The sequence below is a fragment of the Lycium ferocissimum genome, chromosome 4, assembly GCF_029784015.1.
Source record: "Lycium ferocissimum isolate CSIRO_LF1 chromosome 4, AGI_CSIRO_Lferr_CH_V1, whole genome shotgun sequence".
Taxonomy (NCBI): domain Eukaryota; kingdom Viridiplantae; phylum Streptophyta; class Magnoliopsida; order Solanales; family Solanaceae; genus Lycium; species Lycium ferocissimum.
The window spans coordinates 24,727,262-24,743,432 of record NC_081345.1 but is presented as its reverse complement, the minus strand read 5'-3'; the positions used below and the strand labels follow the sequence as shown (position 1 = coordinate 24,743,432).

The 16,171-nt window shown below is 32.8% G+C and overlaps 2 protein-coding genes across 2 annotated transcripts; one reads left to right on the top strand and one right to left on the bottom strand.

Moving 5' to 3' along the window:
• Window positions 1–2,958: 2,958 nt before the first annotated feature.
• On the top strand, window positions 2,959–10,565 carry LOC132051913 (formyltetrahydrofolate deformylase 1, mitochondrial-like). Its single transcript, XM_059443176.1, has 8 exons — window positions 2,959–3,160; window positions 3,305–3,417; window positions 8,674–8,824; window positions 8,929–9,002; window positions 9,111–9,270; window positions 9,532–9,630; window positions 9,742–9,828; window positions 10,171–10,565. Exons 1-8 carry the CDS (start codon window positions 3,020–3,022, stop codon window positions 10,315–10,317), a joined length of 972 nt encoding a protein of 323 aa, XP_059299159.1. The 5' UTR covers window positions 2,959–3,019; the 3' UTR covers window positions 10,318–10,565.
• Window positions 10,566–10,933: 368 nt separating this feature from the next.
• On the bottom strand, window positions 10,934–13,031 carry LOC132051914 (probable aquaporin TIP-type RB7-5A). The gene is made up of 3 exons (XM_059443177.1): window positions 12,818–13,031; window positions 12,126–12,376; window positions 10,934–11,430 (listed from the first exon to the last, which is right to left on the bottom strand). The coding sequence occupies exons 1-3, from the start codon at window positions 12,942–12,944 to the stop codon at window positions 11,056–11,058; spliced, it is 753 nt and encodes a 250-aa protein (XP_059299160.1). The 5' UTR covers window positions 12,945–13,031; the 3' UTR covers window positions 10,934–11,055.
• Window positions 13,032–16,171: the final 3,140 nt, after the last annotated feature.

Sequence of the window (16,171 nt, the reverse complement as noted above, 5' to 3'; positions counted from 1 at the left end):
AAACAAGGCCATAAATTCAAAATGGCGTTTGGTTTACAATCGGATTGATTTTTGAAAATAAAAAATGAATATCAGTATCAAGTTTGAAAAAGTGGTTTGATCAGTTTTCTAGTGATTTCATCTTCAGTCATTAAAGCTCTTACCACTATTAAATTAAATTTTCAATATATATAAGTGTGAAGAGAAGACTAATACAACAATATAAATTTGTACCACAAGCTATATAAATTATACATTTTAATCAATTACTTTTTTATCCCACGTGAACATATGTCATATTACTGAATATTTATCTCTTCTCATGTATACACGTATGCATTTTAAATTTAATTTTTCGACACATTTATTTTCTAAAAAAAAAAGTGTGGACTTTTCGACTTTCAACCAAGATTTTTTTTTAAGAATTAATAAAGTGTACTCCTCCGTCCCATATTACTCGTAACCAAGATACTAAACTATTTTTTTATCCCACGTGGACCATAGTAAAACCAACCGAATATTTATTCTCTCCTCATATACACATATGCACTTTAATTTTAATTTTTCGATACATATTTATTTCCTCAAATGCGCACTTTTACTCGTTCATAAACAAAAGTACTCAACATTACTAAAAATATATGTCCAAATTAATTGTTCATTTACAAAATCAAGATAAAATTAATTAAATCTTTCCATCTTATCCTCCATGTCCCATATTACTTGGTAAATAATTATTACTTAAAAACTTAATATATGTCCAAATTACTTGTTCATTTACAAAATCAAGTTAAAATTAATTAAATCTTTTTCATCTTACCCTTAGTAATAAATGTTCTTGAAAATAGTCAATTTTGATTAGAATGTATTTATTGGAGAAATAGGGGTAAAATAGTAAAATATATCTTTTATTTATGATTTCTTAAGGGGCGTGTAAAAGGAAAAATGACAAGTAATATGGGACGGAGAGAGTATATATTTTATCATAATATTCATATTTATTGGTGTAAGTCACAATAGCCTTCGAAAATGATTTGAAAATGAGTAATTAATGTGAAGGGTAAAATTAATAATAAGAACGAAAAATTCTTTCTCTTGATATGTTAACGTGGACAAGTAAAAGTAAATGGAGGGAGTGACTTTTATCCCTATTTTTCTTCTCTGTCAATACTTTAAATGTGAAGAGAATTCGTAACAATACAATGCAAATTTGTACCAAAAGTTATATAAATTATACACTTTAACAACTATGTTATTTTATCGTGTTTTGGACATTTCATTTTTTTAAAATTTATTAATTTTTTCATGTATACGTACGCACTTCAATTTTAATTCTCCTACACATAACTTGTCCAATTTTGACTTTTCACGTTCTTTAACAATTAATAAATGAAGTATATATTTTATCATAGCATCCATATTTATATATAGTGTATAGTCTCTATATAAAGCATCGAGAAAATGAGTAATTAATGTGAAGAGTAAAAAAAGAAGAAGAATTTTTTTCTTTTCTTGATACGTTAACGTGGATATTAAAAAAAGGGGAAGGAGTGACTTTTACCCCGTTTTCCAAACTCAAAAACTTTTACTTATTTTACTCCAAACTCATAAAAAGATTTTGTTTCTTTTACATTTATAAAATGTAAAACTTTATATTTTCAAAAAAAAAAATTTGGTGATTTATATATAAAATATATCTTTCAATATTTTGATTTCTTTGTAACAATTTTTTTATCTATAATTGTTAATATAAAAAATTATAATATATTTTTTAATTAATTTAATAAAAATATTTTATTAGTTTTGCTTTTAAAAAATCCAATATATACAACAATGGTTCTTATGTTTGGATCTAATCTAGATATTTAATTGAAATGGATATCATGTCAGATATTTATTGATATTAAAAATTTAAATATAAAAAATTTATAATCAAAATATTAATTTTCCCTCATATTCTTACTAAGTTTTTTTTTACTCTAATAAACGTGAACAACTTTCATTATTAGATCAAATGAGAAAAAAGTAACTCTTTCCAATCAAAAACTTAATTCCATCATATGTTTTTAATTTTTAAACTCCATTTTCTAATTATAACTAAAGTGATAGTACATAAAATACATTTTGTATATGTTGCTATATATAAGAATAATTAGAATATTTTTAAAAGAAAATCATTTTCAAAATACAAACCTTAAACATGTAAATTTAATTTAATAATTTGAATAGAATTATCCGCGGGCAAATATTGCTAGATATATATAAATACAACTTCAACTTTCAAATACTTTAGTAATCAACAAATTGAGATGTGCTCATAATCTGGTACTCCCTCCGTCCATATTTACTTGTTTATGTATGGCTTGGTACATCCCTTAAGAAGAATAAATAAATTGATAATTTTACTATATCACTCCTAATTAGGAGTATAAGTCATCTCATTAGTTGGAAAAGGAATAATAAATAATTAATATTTGATAATGTGGACAAAATAGGTATAAAGTGATAAAATATCTCTCAATTTTTCACAGCGAACAAGTAAAAGTTGTATATATATATATATATATATATATATATATATATATATTTGAAATTTTGGAGTTGGAGTTGACATATATATGTGTTTGGTTATAGTTTTTGCAAAAGAATATTTGGTCGTTTAAATATATTGAAAGTGAAAAAAAAAATTTAGCTGTTTTCCGAATTTCAAATATAACTTTTTTGTATTTAAAATTTTGAATGATAAATAATTAATATTTAATAATATGAACAAAATAGATATAATGAACTAAGTAAAAGTTGGACGGATGGATGGAGTATAGTGACTAAAGTGCGTGTTAAATTGTGGACCTGGTGGAGTTGTCGGACCCCACATTTAGAAGTTGGAAGTTGGACAAATGTCCGAAACAGCGTAGACTATACTTTAAAATAATAAATGGATAAGACTATAATTTGACTGATAAATAGAGATGGGAAGTATTTGTGAGACTTTGGTAAAGTCTAAAAGAAGCGAACTTAAAGGGGTAGGATCTCAGAGGACATGAACCTCCTCTGGAGATTGGCATCCCCAAACTTTGGTCCTCAAGTTTATAATTTTGCGAAAAGGTCACTGAAATCTGTAAAATACCCATTTGGGTCCACAAATTCCCTGTTACATGGCATTCATGTCTTTCATTGCCCAGTAAGTCTTCATATGTTGTATGCACAGCACTACCAGCATATACATAAACATGGGTAATTAATGATCTATCCGATGTTGGTCTTTTGTCAATAGTATATAAATAGGGGAGACTGAGATGAGAATTGAATTGGTTTTTGTGAATAGGATGAAGTAGGAATCGTTGCAAAGCTATCAGATTGCATAGCATCAAGAGGTGGAAATATTCTTAGTGCTGATGTTTTTGTTCCTGAACACAACAATGTCTTTTACTCAAGAAGGTATTTTCAGTTACTCCCTCTGTTTCAATTTGTTTGCTTTACTTTCTTTTTTAGTCGTTTACAAAACAATGTATGTTTACTTTTTTGGCAGCTCTTTAATTCTAACTTTATACCTGATATGTTTAAGATCACAAGATTAAAAAATATTTGGTACATTCTACTTATCTTTAGTTTAAGACCACAAGATTTAAAAGAGTTCTTTACTTTCTTAAACTCCGCGTCAAGTTAAAACCAGATAAACAAATTATTATTTGGTCAGTTGGTAGTAACATAAGCACTAAGCAGTAATAGAGGTACGTACCTATAGCAGATAATTGATTATTTATATGTTACCTGTTTTTTTTTTTTGTAAAAAAATAGAGGTACCTATAGGCTGTAGCAGATAAGGATATTAAAGGACCATTATATTGACACATTATGTAATCTTGCAGCTAGAAGTTTCTGTCGGTAGAGAGTAATTTTGAGAATTAAGTAACTCCAAGTTCTTGGAGAGTGGCAAACAATTGAAACACAAGTTTATACAATTTATCTAGGTAGTCAAATGAGTACTAATTTTGAGCAACATTTTGAGTTACAACTATGCTTTTACTTTTGAGTACCAGTAGATGCTGTATTAGCATGAACGAAAAATTTATATGTTGTACGATTTCGATAATGGACCCTTCTAGGGAGTAGGGACACCTTTTAGTCTTTTTTGGATGGCTGGTGCGCAAAATTGAACCAAAATAGGCATATCATCTTCAGGGAAGGACTTTTGAAGTTTTGAAGCAGATTTTGCAGATTCTTGCCAAGAAATCACTCATATCTTTTGCCAAAGGTATGATGGCAAAAACATGTGACTAGTGTTTATTTTGTGAAGCATCATCAATAAAAGTAATAACATATTTGTTACCACCCATCGATGCTATCTCCATTGGACCATAAACATTAGAATATACCAAATCAAGTATATTTAATTTTCTTTCAGACAATGTCTGAAATGAGACTCTATGCTGCTTAGCAAATAAACAATAGTCACAAGGTATTGCCGTTGTACCTTTGGCAAAAGATACGAGTGATTTCTTGGCAAGAATCTGTAGTCCTTTCTTGCTCATATGACTCATTCTTCTATAACCCAAATCTGCAGAAATCTCATCTTGAGCCATGTTCAATTCACCTTGGCATATTTCTGCATTTGTCTCGTACAACGTGCCACGAGCAACTCCCTTTGGAATCATCAATGATTTCTTGGAGAGTCTCCATTTTTTATTTGCAAAATAGTTCACGTATCCAGCTCGGTCCACAGCAATTGCCGAAATTAAGTTCATTTGCAAATCAGGTACATGATGCACGTCTTTTAGAACCAATGTGCATCCGACATTAGTCTTGATACAAATGTCACTAATCCCTGCAATCTTTGAATAACTTATGCTACCCATCCTCACAGTACCAAACTCCCCTGCGACATATCTGCAGAAAAGATCCCTTACCGGTGTGGTATGGTAAGATGCTGTTGTGTCAACCATTTATTCTGACTCTGGACCTGCAAGTGCATGCATTCTTCTTCTCGTTATCAAGAGAACAACATTATCATTGATTTGCACTGTGGTAGTTTTGTTGTCGTCATTCTTCTTGTCACTGCTTTCACCTTTGCCCCTTTTTAGATTTGGACAATCTCTTTTAAAGTGACTAGTTGATCGCAATTGTAGCAATTTTTGGCTCTTGATTTGGATTGGTTCTTAGACTCCCCTTGAGCTCTGCATCTACCATAGTTACTCGAACTCCTTTGGTGACTCCTGCCTCTACATTACGTAATGATAGCCTACCCATGACTTTCAAGCTTCTTCTCATCTTCTCATTGAGTAGAACAATTGATGTGACGTCCTTCAGCTCAACGGGGTCCTCGCCATGCAAGATGATTGTTGTCAAATTGTTGTAGGAAGATGGCAACGAGTTCAGGAGCACGATGGCTTATCTTCCTCCTCAATCTGTACTCCGAGGTGGGCTAGCTACATGATTAGTCCAGTAGGCACATTTAAATACGACAAAAATTCATATCTTCCCCATATGTAGGGCGTATAATCGCTTCTTTAGGCACAATTTTTTAATCTGTGTACATGTTAGATTTTTCAACCTTGTCCAAATGCCACATTCATCAATGATGTTATTGACCACATCATCTGATAAGTGCAACATGATTGCATTAGCTGCCTTTTCATCTATTTCTTCCTAATCTTCAAGTCTTATGGACTCGGGCTTCTTGGATTTGCCGCTTAGTGCCTTGTTGGATGAGCAGACCCCTCATTCGTTTTTGCCATGTTGAGAAACCGCTATCAACATTGAATTTGGCTACCTCGTACTTTACTCAAGACATTGTTTTTCACCGAGTATACTACTACCTACCGCAAAACATATTTCTGTGAAAGCACAACCTGGCTCTGATACCAGTTGTTGGTAATAAAAATAGTCCACAAAAATAATATCATGGTAATAAAGGCGGAATAATAACATAGCATTGAGATACGATAATCAACAAAAGGACAATAATGTCACCAAGATTTTTATGTGGAAACCCCTTCTGAATATGGAAAAATACCATGGGCCAAGAAGAGCAAATAATCCTACACTGGTAATCCGAGTACATACTCAAGAGACCACTACACACTCAAAAGAAAGAACCCTCGTATGATTTTTCCACCTCACTATAGCACCGCTCACACTCTCTATTTTTCCGCACAAACTACAATGTCTGTGAATACCTCATACTGCTTTCTAACACTCAGAGATGTTTTTCTGAGATTGGTGCGTACAAATGAGAAGCAGAACATTTTCTTTTATAGGGGTGAGAGGCCTCCCCTTCAACCAATTAAGTTTGTCTCAACTTGCAAGTGATGCAAATTGCATCTGCCAGCAATTGCAGATGCAAGTTGCAAGACTTCACATGGCTACTACTCCTTTTGGCCAATCAAAACTTTTGCCCACTTTTTTTTTTTTTTCTTTTACTTTTATGTTGGGGATGGAACCCAGAAATCTCCCCTCCAGACCCAATTAGACGTGTTGACCAAAGTAATACCAAGAGACAAGTTCGAGTTGTGCAAAGAACTAGTTGGCATGCACTCTGAACAGAAGCCCAGTGTTACCTCCTTTAGGCAATTGGGTCTGGAAAGGGAGATTTGTGGGGTCCATCCCCAACATAAATGAATAAGCAAGAAAAAAAAGTGGGCAAAAATTTTGATTGGCCAAAAGAAATGGTGGCCATGTAAAGTCTTGCAAATTGCACATTATGGGCGGCAAATGCAATTTGCATCCCTTGCAAGTTGAAACCAATTTGATTGGTTGAAGGGAGGTCTCAAACTCCTATATAACAGGAGATGTTCCGCTTCTCATTTCTACACACCAATCTCCAAGAAACATATCTGAGTGTTAGAGAGAGATATTCATGGACAATCTAGTTTGTGAGGTAAAATAGATAGTGTGGGTGGTGTTACAGTGAGGTGGAAAAATCAAAAGAGGGTTCTTTCTTTTGAGTGTGTGGTGGTCGCTTGAGTACTGTACTCAGGACTATCAATGTAAAATTCTTTACTATAGTGGATTCTTTGCTCCTCTCGGCCTGTGGTTTTTTCCCTTATTCAGAAGGGTTTCCACAGAAAAATCTTGGTGTCATTATTGTTCTTTTGTTAATTTCAATATCTTGGTGCTACATTATTATTCCGCCTTTATTATCGTGAATATTATATCTGTGGACTATTTTAATCCCAACAGATTTGCATATGAAATCTGGAAAGTGGTATCTTAGATGTATGTACTACTTTACGTGTTTGTTCTTCTGTGCAGTTTCTGTAAGTCTCAGAAGTCAGACATCAGCACTAAAAGCTTCTAATTACTAAGCTATCACCGTATATCTTGCTCCTGCAATCTTCTTAAAAGCTTATAAACCATTGGAAGAAGCTGTGTGAACATGTATAAAGAAGTGCTACTAGATGAAAATTTAATGTCACGTGTTCGTGCACAAATTTCATAACCATGCGTCGAAATACATAGAGCACTGGAGTATAAGACATATATAGAGGACATACCTGTTTGAGTAATAACCTTAAGAAATTGTCAGTGCTCTTACTTCCTTAACCTTACAGGATATCTTTGCTTCTGTCAAAGAAAGCCGGCGATTCTTCTCCATACTCCGACCCTCCAACAAAAACCTTTAAAACCACATGCTAACTGTACTGTGCTTGGCTTCTTCTACCAAGTTCCCCAAGTGATAGTGTCATGTACCTAAGGGAGACAAAGTATAACTTTTTTACCAAAAATTTTCAGATGATTGGGAGTACACTCCCCTCGGTTCACCTTTAAGTTAGTTTGAAACATTTTCCTTTGTTTTGGAGTGTCACCATTATCTCAACCAATATCAAATTTCAGATCTCTTTAATTTTCAAATGAATTGGGTTAATGAAAAATTTGAGAAGTATAAAGCTTCTACATTTTATGACTATTAATCCTTTTGTATGAGACAACAGTCTTAGATCATCACAAACAGTAAGGTTAGGCACATATTTTAGCACCTCGTATGGTTCCATTAGCCATCCGTGTGCTTCCTTAAAAAAATATATACCTTCTGTGAGTTCCCTATTCTTACTTAATTTTGATAATCTTGCTTCAGCTAGCTGCATAAATCCGCTTCCTTTTTCCTGTTGATACATCTAAGCACCATATGTAGTGATTGATTCATCAATGGAAGGGATCAGAAGTAACCTGTTCAGCTCAGTGGGTCTATGTGCACACCTTCCATGAGCCAAAAAAACTTAACCTATTGCAATTACACTATTCAGTCTAAGATTAACTGTATCTCCTTCTCACAAGAGATCATCAGTAAGACACTAGATACTGAAGATTGAGCAGTTGCCTTTTGAATTTGATCTGCTTATATATGAAGAACTTAATGTCTTGCCAACTATTAGTGTCAATTTCTATCTTTTGAAGCATACTGAAACGAGCTCTTTTTTGTTTTTTTGTTTTTTTTTGCCCTTTTCCTATGTGTGGTTAAAGAGGCAAAATGTTCATTTTGCAAGTTGTAATGAGTCAATGGTGCTTATGTGCCTTTGTAAGGTATTCTATGTGGTATACGATTCAGAATTAGCAGCAATATTTTTCCAGATATCTTGAATATCAATCTTTTATTCTGTGATTAGTCATCTATGCTTTAGGCGCTTTTTTTATGTTTTTTGCCTTCTCTCGGCAAGTCATATGGAGAATACAAAGTAATTCTTGCTTCAATTACAGTGAATTTACTTTTGACCCTGCTATATGGCCCCGAGGAGAAATGGATGAGGACTTCTTTAAGCTATCAAAGATGTTCAATGCAATGAAGTCTGTTGTCCGGGTTCCTGAAATAGATCCCAAATATAAGATCGCAGTTCTTGTTTCAAAGCAGGTTCTGATTCCAAGACTGGTCAACGGCTGATTGTGTGAATAGTGCTGAAATATATAGACCCTTCTTAATGTTTTAATGTAAAAACTGTCATCAATTTGGTGCAGGACCACTGCCTTGTAGATTTGTTGCACAGGTGGCAGAATGGTAGACTTCCTGTTGAGATAACTTCTGTAATAAGGTTAAGCATTTGCAATTTCTTCATTATACCATTTATTTTCTATTAAAAGAATTAGTTATCATGTAAAATAATTAGTTATCATGTAAAATGTGTTTCTATGTTTAACAGCAACCATGATCGAGGTCCAGACGCTCATGTGATTCGGTTACTTGAAAGGCATGGAATTCCATACTATTGTTTGCCAACAACTATAGGGAAGAATAGAGAAGTCGAGATCTTGGAATTAGTTCATGATACTGATTTTTTGGTACTTGCAAGATACATGCAGGTAATCAAAATTTTGGGACATCGAATTTTTGTGTTTTCTCTTGATTATAACAACTATTTGCTGGTCCACAACGGTAGTTATTTGTTAAATAAATAACTTGTTTTTTCTTGCTTGTATTAGATGGTTCAAATTAAATGATTTAAACTGGCTTTTACGTTTACATCATTCATTATGATCTTCACCATTATAAAACTCCTAATAAATCTTGCACTTCACTATTTTAGTTGCTTTTGTAATTTAAAGTTGCACTTGTTTCTGCAGGTATTCTCTGCAGAGTTCTTAAAAAGTTATGGGAAGGATATTATTAATATTCATCATGGGCTTTTGCCATCATTCAAGGGTGGGAGTCCATCTAAGCAGGTTCTATTTCCGACCCTTTCTTTAGATGTCATTTTCCACTCTTCTTTGTGGAATTTTAATGTGATGCTTTACAAATTTAAATCATTTATTTCTTTAATAACTTTTTGATAGGCTTTTGAGGCTGGTGTTAAGTTGATTGGTGCAACAAGTCACTTTGTTAGTGAAGTACTCGATGCAGGCCCAATCATCGAGCAAATGGTAATTATTCTTATGTGCATTGGAACTCCAAATTAGTTTTAGGATTTGACCTGCATTTTTAATCTTAAAGCCTTGGGTTGGTAACGTGATAGCTGCTTCTAGTAAAGTAGTAATTAAAGTTATTCCCTGTTATCACGTTCTCTTTATTTACTGGTCACTGTGGTGTTTTTCATTTGCATAATGCTGCTTCATATTCTTAATTTTTTTAATGCACTTCGTTTACTAGCATCCTCTTGACCGTATCATTTTATTAGAACGACTTCATCATCATATATTAGATGTTTACCATCATGGTAGAGTTTTAGCATCAGGATTTTACAGAAGTAACCTTTCTTCTCTCAGGTTGAAAGAGTTTCCCACAGGGATAATTTGCGAAGCTTTATTCAGAAGTCTGAGGATCTTGAGAAACAGTGTCTAACAAAAGCAATTAAATCATACTGTGAGCTACGTGTTTTACCATATGAGAAAGACAAGACTGTTGTATTTTAAGTATAACCGAAGAGGAATTGAGGGGCATAATTCTCTCTGCGTTTAGTCTGTCATACACGAAAATGTGTATATTAGTGTTGTGACTTTAGTATACGACTAATTTGTACACACACTATTCAAAAAACTGAAGAGTTGACTGGTTTGTTGTTTGTACCAATACTACATGAGAATATGAATTGTAGAAGAGGAAAGAGAAAACTGGTTTCATCCGATTCATCTTATTATCAAACTTGCTTCAAAGCCTTCAATTGGTGTAGAACTTTTTACATCTTTACACAAATAGCTAGTTGAATTCAATGTTTACTTTTTCTAACTAGTATACATAGATGCCGATTATACACATATTATACCTATGTTAGACATTCTATTTTTAGTTTAAGCAGTTGGTGGGCGTCTATTTAGGTTCATGCTTCAATTTTTTGAACTATGGTAAGATGACGATTGGTATAACCGGATAAAATGATCCTTTAGGTGTTGATTTAGTTTCTCCGCTTGCATAAATAGGCTTCTTCTGAACAAATATTCAGGTGATCACTGTGATTTTAGGGTTATTTAGCTTTATCTAAATAAATGCACAACACACATATAGGTTTTAAAGTACCCTCAGTCCTCAAAATAAACCAAACAGGATATTTCATTGGAAACAAACTTCTTGCATAGCATAATATACAAATCTTAAATTAAAATCGACATTGCATTTAAAGCACACAAAGAAAACATTGTTGAAGACTTCTTCTTTTAAGCATAGTCTTCTGAGTTTGGAAGTGGGGTGTGTGATCCAATAAAGACATCTCCATAAATAAACCCAGCCAATCCTCCACCAATGAGTGGGCCAACCCAGTAAATCCAGTTCTGTGAAAAGTCACCAGCAACCACAGCTGGCCCAAATGATCTAGCTGGGTTCATTGACCCACCACTGAATGGGCCAGCTGCCAAAATGTTGGCCCCAACAATGAACCCAATTGCCATGGGTGCAATGGTTCCAAGTGAGCCCTTTTTGGGGTCTGCTGCAGTGGCATAAACAGTGTAGACAAGTGCAAAGGTTATGATTATCTCCATTACCACTCCCTCAATTCCACTGAGCCCAGCAGCAACTCCATGAGTTGGAACAGCCTGCCAAAATCCAACACAGAACCCGTTCTGGTTACTCGTTTTAAAATAGCTGACAAACATTTAATGTTAAAAAGTATTTTTGATGCTGAAACTAATTTTATAAATAAGTTGTTATGTATTTGGATAAAAATGATGAAACTTATAATAAACAATTACTGTGTGCGGTGAAAAGGTGCTGATAAACATTTTTTTTGTTAATGCATGAAATGACGTTAAAGTTATTTATATTATAGAATAATATAAATTCAAAAGTATATTTACATAAAAAGGATGGATGGCAGGAATAGAATAGAATAGATAGAAAATTAAAAGTTACGTAGGTAAGGTCTGCATACACTTTACCCTTCCTAGACCCCACATTGAAGATTTCACTGGGTATGTTGTTATATTTTGGAGATTACAAAAGATATTAGAGATAATATCATAAAAGACTTGGTCAAATTAATAATACTTATAAGCAATAACACAATAAGTTAAAGGTGATCAACTAATGATTTTTGGCAGTTTTTGGCTTATAAACATTTGATTTATAAACATTTTTGATATTTATCAAACACGTAGATAAACCAAAAAATGTTTAAAAGTTAGTTTGACCAATTTATAAACTTAGTCAAAAACACCAGGTGAGGTCCAACACCTAATTAAAGTTAACAATAGGATTTAGCTTAATAGTACGCTAATAGTCAACAACATACCAAACCATTAGTGACGAATTTAAGGAGGAGGCAAGCAACTGTAGAGCCAAGCAATTGGGCAATCCAGTAGAAAAATCCAGTCAAGATGGTGATGTTTCCACCAACAGCCAATCCCAAAGTAACAGCTGGATTCAAATGTCCACCTGAGATATTGGCTGCAATGGATACCCCAACAAACAAGGCAAATGCATGAGCCACAGCCACTGCTACTAGACCAGCTGGGTCAAGAGCTGCATCTGAAGTCAACTTATCTGCAAAAAGAAATTAATATCTACGTTATATATATTTTGACAAATATTTTCTCCATGTGATCAGTATGTCACATGTTCAATTCGTAAAAATAACTTTTTACAGAAATGCAAAATAGAATTATGTACAACACAAACTTCAACATGGTGGGGTCCTTTTCTAAAACTCACGTATAACAGGAGCTTAGCGGAATTATTTGCTACTTTTGTTGTGTAGTGCTAGACCCAATTTAACTTTTTTGAAGAATCAGCTAAATAGCCGTTCACCCAATTGTTTAAGCTAAAAATAATCGGGGAATGTATGATCCCTACATTATATGTATATAGCTGCGTATAATCTATGTATACCTGCTAGGATGCTAATCCGAGCGGCTATTTAGGTAAAGATTCCTTAAAAGATTATGCGATCAGTATGAAAGTTTTAATTAGAGAAGTGTAACTTACTATAAGCAATAGCAGATCCAACCCCAGCAAATACAAAGAGCAAAGTAGCAATAAACTCAGCTAAGTAGGCCTTTAATGACCCAACACTAAAAGAGTCACCAATGCTACCAAAGGCAAGCTTCACCATTTTTTTGGCTCCCACTAAAGAATGTACCTAAAGAAGCTCAATTTAAGTCCCTTGCCAATTGGGTTTTGCTTAAAATTTGATGGTTCTCATAGTCTCACATAAACTGCCTTTATATATCCATAGTGGACTCACAAAAATGACATTTTGGGTTAGGTTATGCCGACCATGGGGCCTAATTTGAGTAGACTCGACAAATGATTGGCGCCGTCCCACCGCCCATACCTTTCTTTGATTTATATTAATCACATGTTTGATGGTTTCGTTGAGATGACTAATGGTGTGTTTGGCACGGAGGAGAATGTTCTTCACAGAAAATATGTTTTTGAAGAATAAATGATTTTCTAATTTTTTTACTTTTTTTAGTGTTTGGTAAATAAGCATAAAATATTATCCATATATAATTTGGGGGAACAGCGGTCGATTCATGATGTGAAATTTATGAGTTCTTACAACGATCTCAAGTTAATATACAATAGTAATTTCATAATGAAATCGTAATAGATATTTAGTTGACTTTTTAAATATATATATATATATATATATATATATAAGGCGTATACAAAGGTTATTGATTTCCGTGAACACGCATAATATGTGTTAGATCAGCCACTTTAGGCAAATACTATGAGGGGTGGGCGTGTGAGGGTGGTAGAGGTGGGGCGATGGGGGTGTTGGAGAATGGATAGGAGTGGGATGCCAATCAGGAAATTTACTTTTCCTATTTCCGCAAAAGAAGTTATTTTCCTCGTTTTCTAAAAAAAATGTTATATAAAATTTTTGACCAACCAAACATATGAGAAAATTTCATACCAAACACATCATAAGTTATATTTCATTGTAATGGACTTTCAAGAAATTAATTTAAAAGTTTGTTTAGATAAGCTTAAGTGCTTAACTAATACAACATTTAAAAAGTGATAATTTCTTAAGTAGGGAAAAAAAAAGTAAGCTCCACTAACGTATAATACTAGATGTCTGATGTCAAGAGCAATTTCTTTCATGTTTAGAATAACTAAAATGACGTTCCAGCACATAGAGGAATCATTAAAATGTTGATGATAATGATAATTAAGTTTATGTATAATGATGTTGTGTTTGGTATGGTCGTAAAATATTTAATAATTTGTTCTCTTTTACTTAATTATTTTCTACGTTTTAATTGTCTTAAATTGTTGGAAATATTTTCTACAGAAAAAATTATTTCACGTCGGTTGAGAGAAAATGATTTGCTTCTTGTTGCCAGTTTTAACGTACATGGAAACATTATATTCGACTTTAACCACTCAAAATTATTACCAAAGTACCACTAATAGTATAAGTCACATATTTTGTTAAATATAGGTTGTTGGGTGAAAATGTTGGAAAAAATATTACATTTTGTGCAAGAAATTCTTGCAAGCTGAACTTCCAATGGTGTTTTATACTACATATTTCTGGTTTCATGGAGACGACTATTATGATATATTACATTGTAATAGTATTCAAGAAATGAATTCAAAATATTATTTAGAGAAGCTTAACTAATGGAGTACAAAATTTAAAAAGTGATGCTCCACTTTTTTTAGAGAAGAAAAAAAAGAGGAGAAGAAAAGGTAAACTTCAGAATAGTATAAGTATTAAGATGTTGTCATGAGCAAAAAAAAAAAATACTATGTTCACTTTAGAATAACTAAAATGATGTGCCAAGACGCAAGAGAATCATGATAATGTTTATGCTGATGATAATCATAATTTAATTAAAGTACAACGAGGGGTATGCATCTTGGAATAATGCCAAATCTTTAACCAACAATTATTCTCTTTACTAAATTATTGCCTACTGTTTGATTATCTTAAAATGTTGAAAATGATACTTAAAGGAAAATATTCAACAACAATGGAATTAAATGACTTTTTCTTATGTTACCAATTTTTACCGGGAGAAAATTACTTTCAACTCTTACTAACAATTATCACCAAAATATCACCCTGGTATTTCATTCCCACTGTCCGCTAATACCTAATACTAAAAGTTGCATGTTTAATCTTCAACTAATTAAATATGAAGAAAAGGAGAAAAAGGTAAATCTAAAAAGATCCGTAAAAATTAATAATTTGAGATAATATATTTTTAAAAAGATATATTAATAGATGCAACGTTTGGTGGGTTAAAGAGTAAATAACTTTTGAATTAAGGTAGTACTAATTTTGGAAAACACAATGACGAGGTTTTTCGTACGTACTTTTTTTCTCCTTGTTTTATAGTACTCCTGTACATTTCGTTGTACAAGCATGTACTGCTATAATTCGGTATTTATTTGGACTTTTTTTTCCTTAGACAAACTATATTAAACCCCCATAAGTGTTTTTTTTTTTTTTTTTTTGCACAAACTAAATTTCACAAATGGTCACACTACTATGTTTTTTTTGCACGAAAGTCACACAATTTTGTTTTAGTAACCAGATGGCCACAAAATGTAACAACCTTTTTATTTTTTTCACTCTTTTAAGCAATCATTTGAAAAAAAAAAAAATGTTGTAGCCCTCTTTGAAAGCCCCCTTGATGCAATGAGAAAATGGCTAGTATTCAAGGCTAGTCCCGAGAAAGCAAGTGAGAGTTACCGATAAGCTCCTGGCTAGATTATCTTTCTTTTCCGATCACTTTTTTATATACTTTATAGGGATAGAGTTTAGATTTTAAAAATTAACTTTTTCATTTTCACTAAGGTTAAATGACTTCTTCAGAATTTCTTTTTCAAGATAAGAGGCAAATCCAAATCCTAAAATAAATCACTCTAAGGGTATTACCATTTTTATTATTGAGCTAATGCAGTAATAGTTTGTGTAGCAGTCACTGAAGTTTGTACTTCTTAAAGTTTTTTCTCCTTCCATTCAACTAATGTGTTGTTTTATACAGGCGTATGTATGTAGACGCATTTGTCAATCCAATCAAGGGAAGGTCAGGAGCAGTGGCGGAGCTACATAGAGCTGAGGGTGTTCATCCGAGCCCCCTCGGCGAAAAAAAATACTGTTTTTACAAGATTAAATTATTTTTTATGTATATATAATAGATGTTGAATCCCAAGAAACGTTATTTTGTTAATATGCTTTCTTTCGTACGTTTACTTTTTTATATTTTGAACCTACCAAGGCGAAATCATCCGCGCTCGTGTTATAAATCCGCCACTGGTCAGGAGTGCACAAAATAATGTCCTTATCTTGATTGGGTATATTAGATGTTGAGACAC

What these genes read in the sequence shown, in the direction of transcription:
- LOC132051913 (XM_059443176.1), top strand. Translation starts at nt 3,020, where the DNA reads ATGAACCTCCTCTGGAGATTGGCATCCCCAAACTTTGGTCCTCAAGTT. An exon ending in AATGTCTTTTACTCAAGAAG is followed by an intron (nt 3,418 to 8,673) that starts GTATTTTCAGTT and finishes CTTCAATTACAG; the next exon opens with TGAATTTACTTTTGACCCTG. An exon ending in TACTTGCAAGATACATGCAG is followed by an intron (nt 9,271 to 9,531) that starts GTAATCAAAATT and finishes TTGTTTCTGCAG; the next exon opens with GTATTCTCTGCAGAGTTCTT.
- LOC132051914 (XM_059443177.1), bottom strand. Translation starts at nt 12,944, where the DNA reads ATGGTGAAGCTTGCCTTTGGTAGCATTGGTGACTCTTTTAGTGTTGGG. An exon ending in TGGATCTGCTATTGCTTATA is followed by an intron (nt 12,377 to 12,817) that starts GTAAGTTACACT and finishes TTCTTTTTGCAG; the next exon opens with ATAAGTTGACTTCAGATGCA. An exon ending in AATTCGTCACTAATGGTTTG is followed by an intron (nt 11,431 to 12,125) that starts GTATGTTGTTGA and finishes GGATTTTGGCAG; the next exon opens with GCTGTTCCAACTCATGGAGT.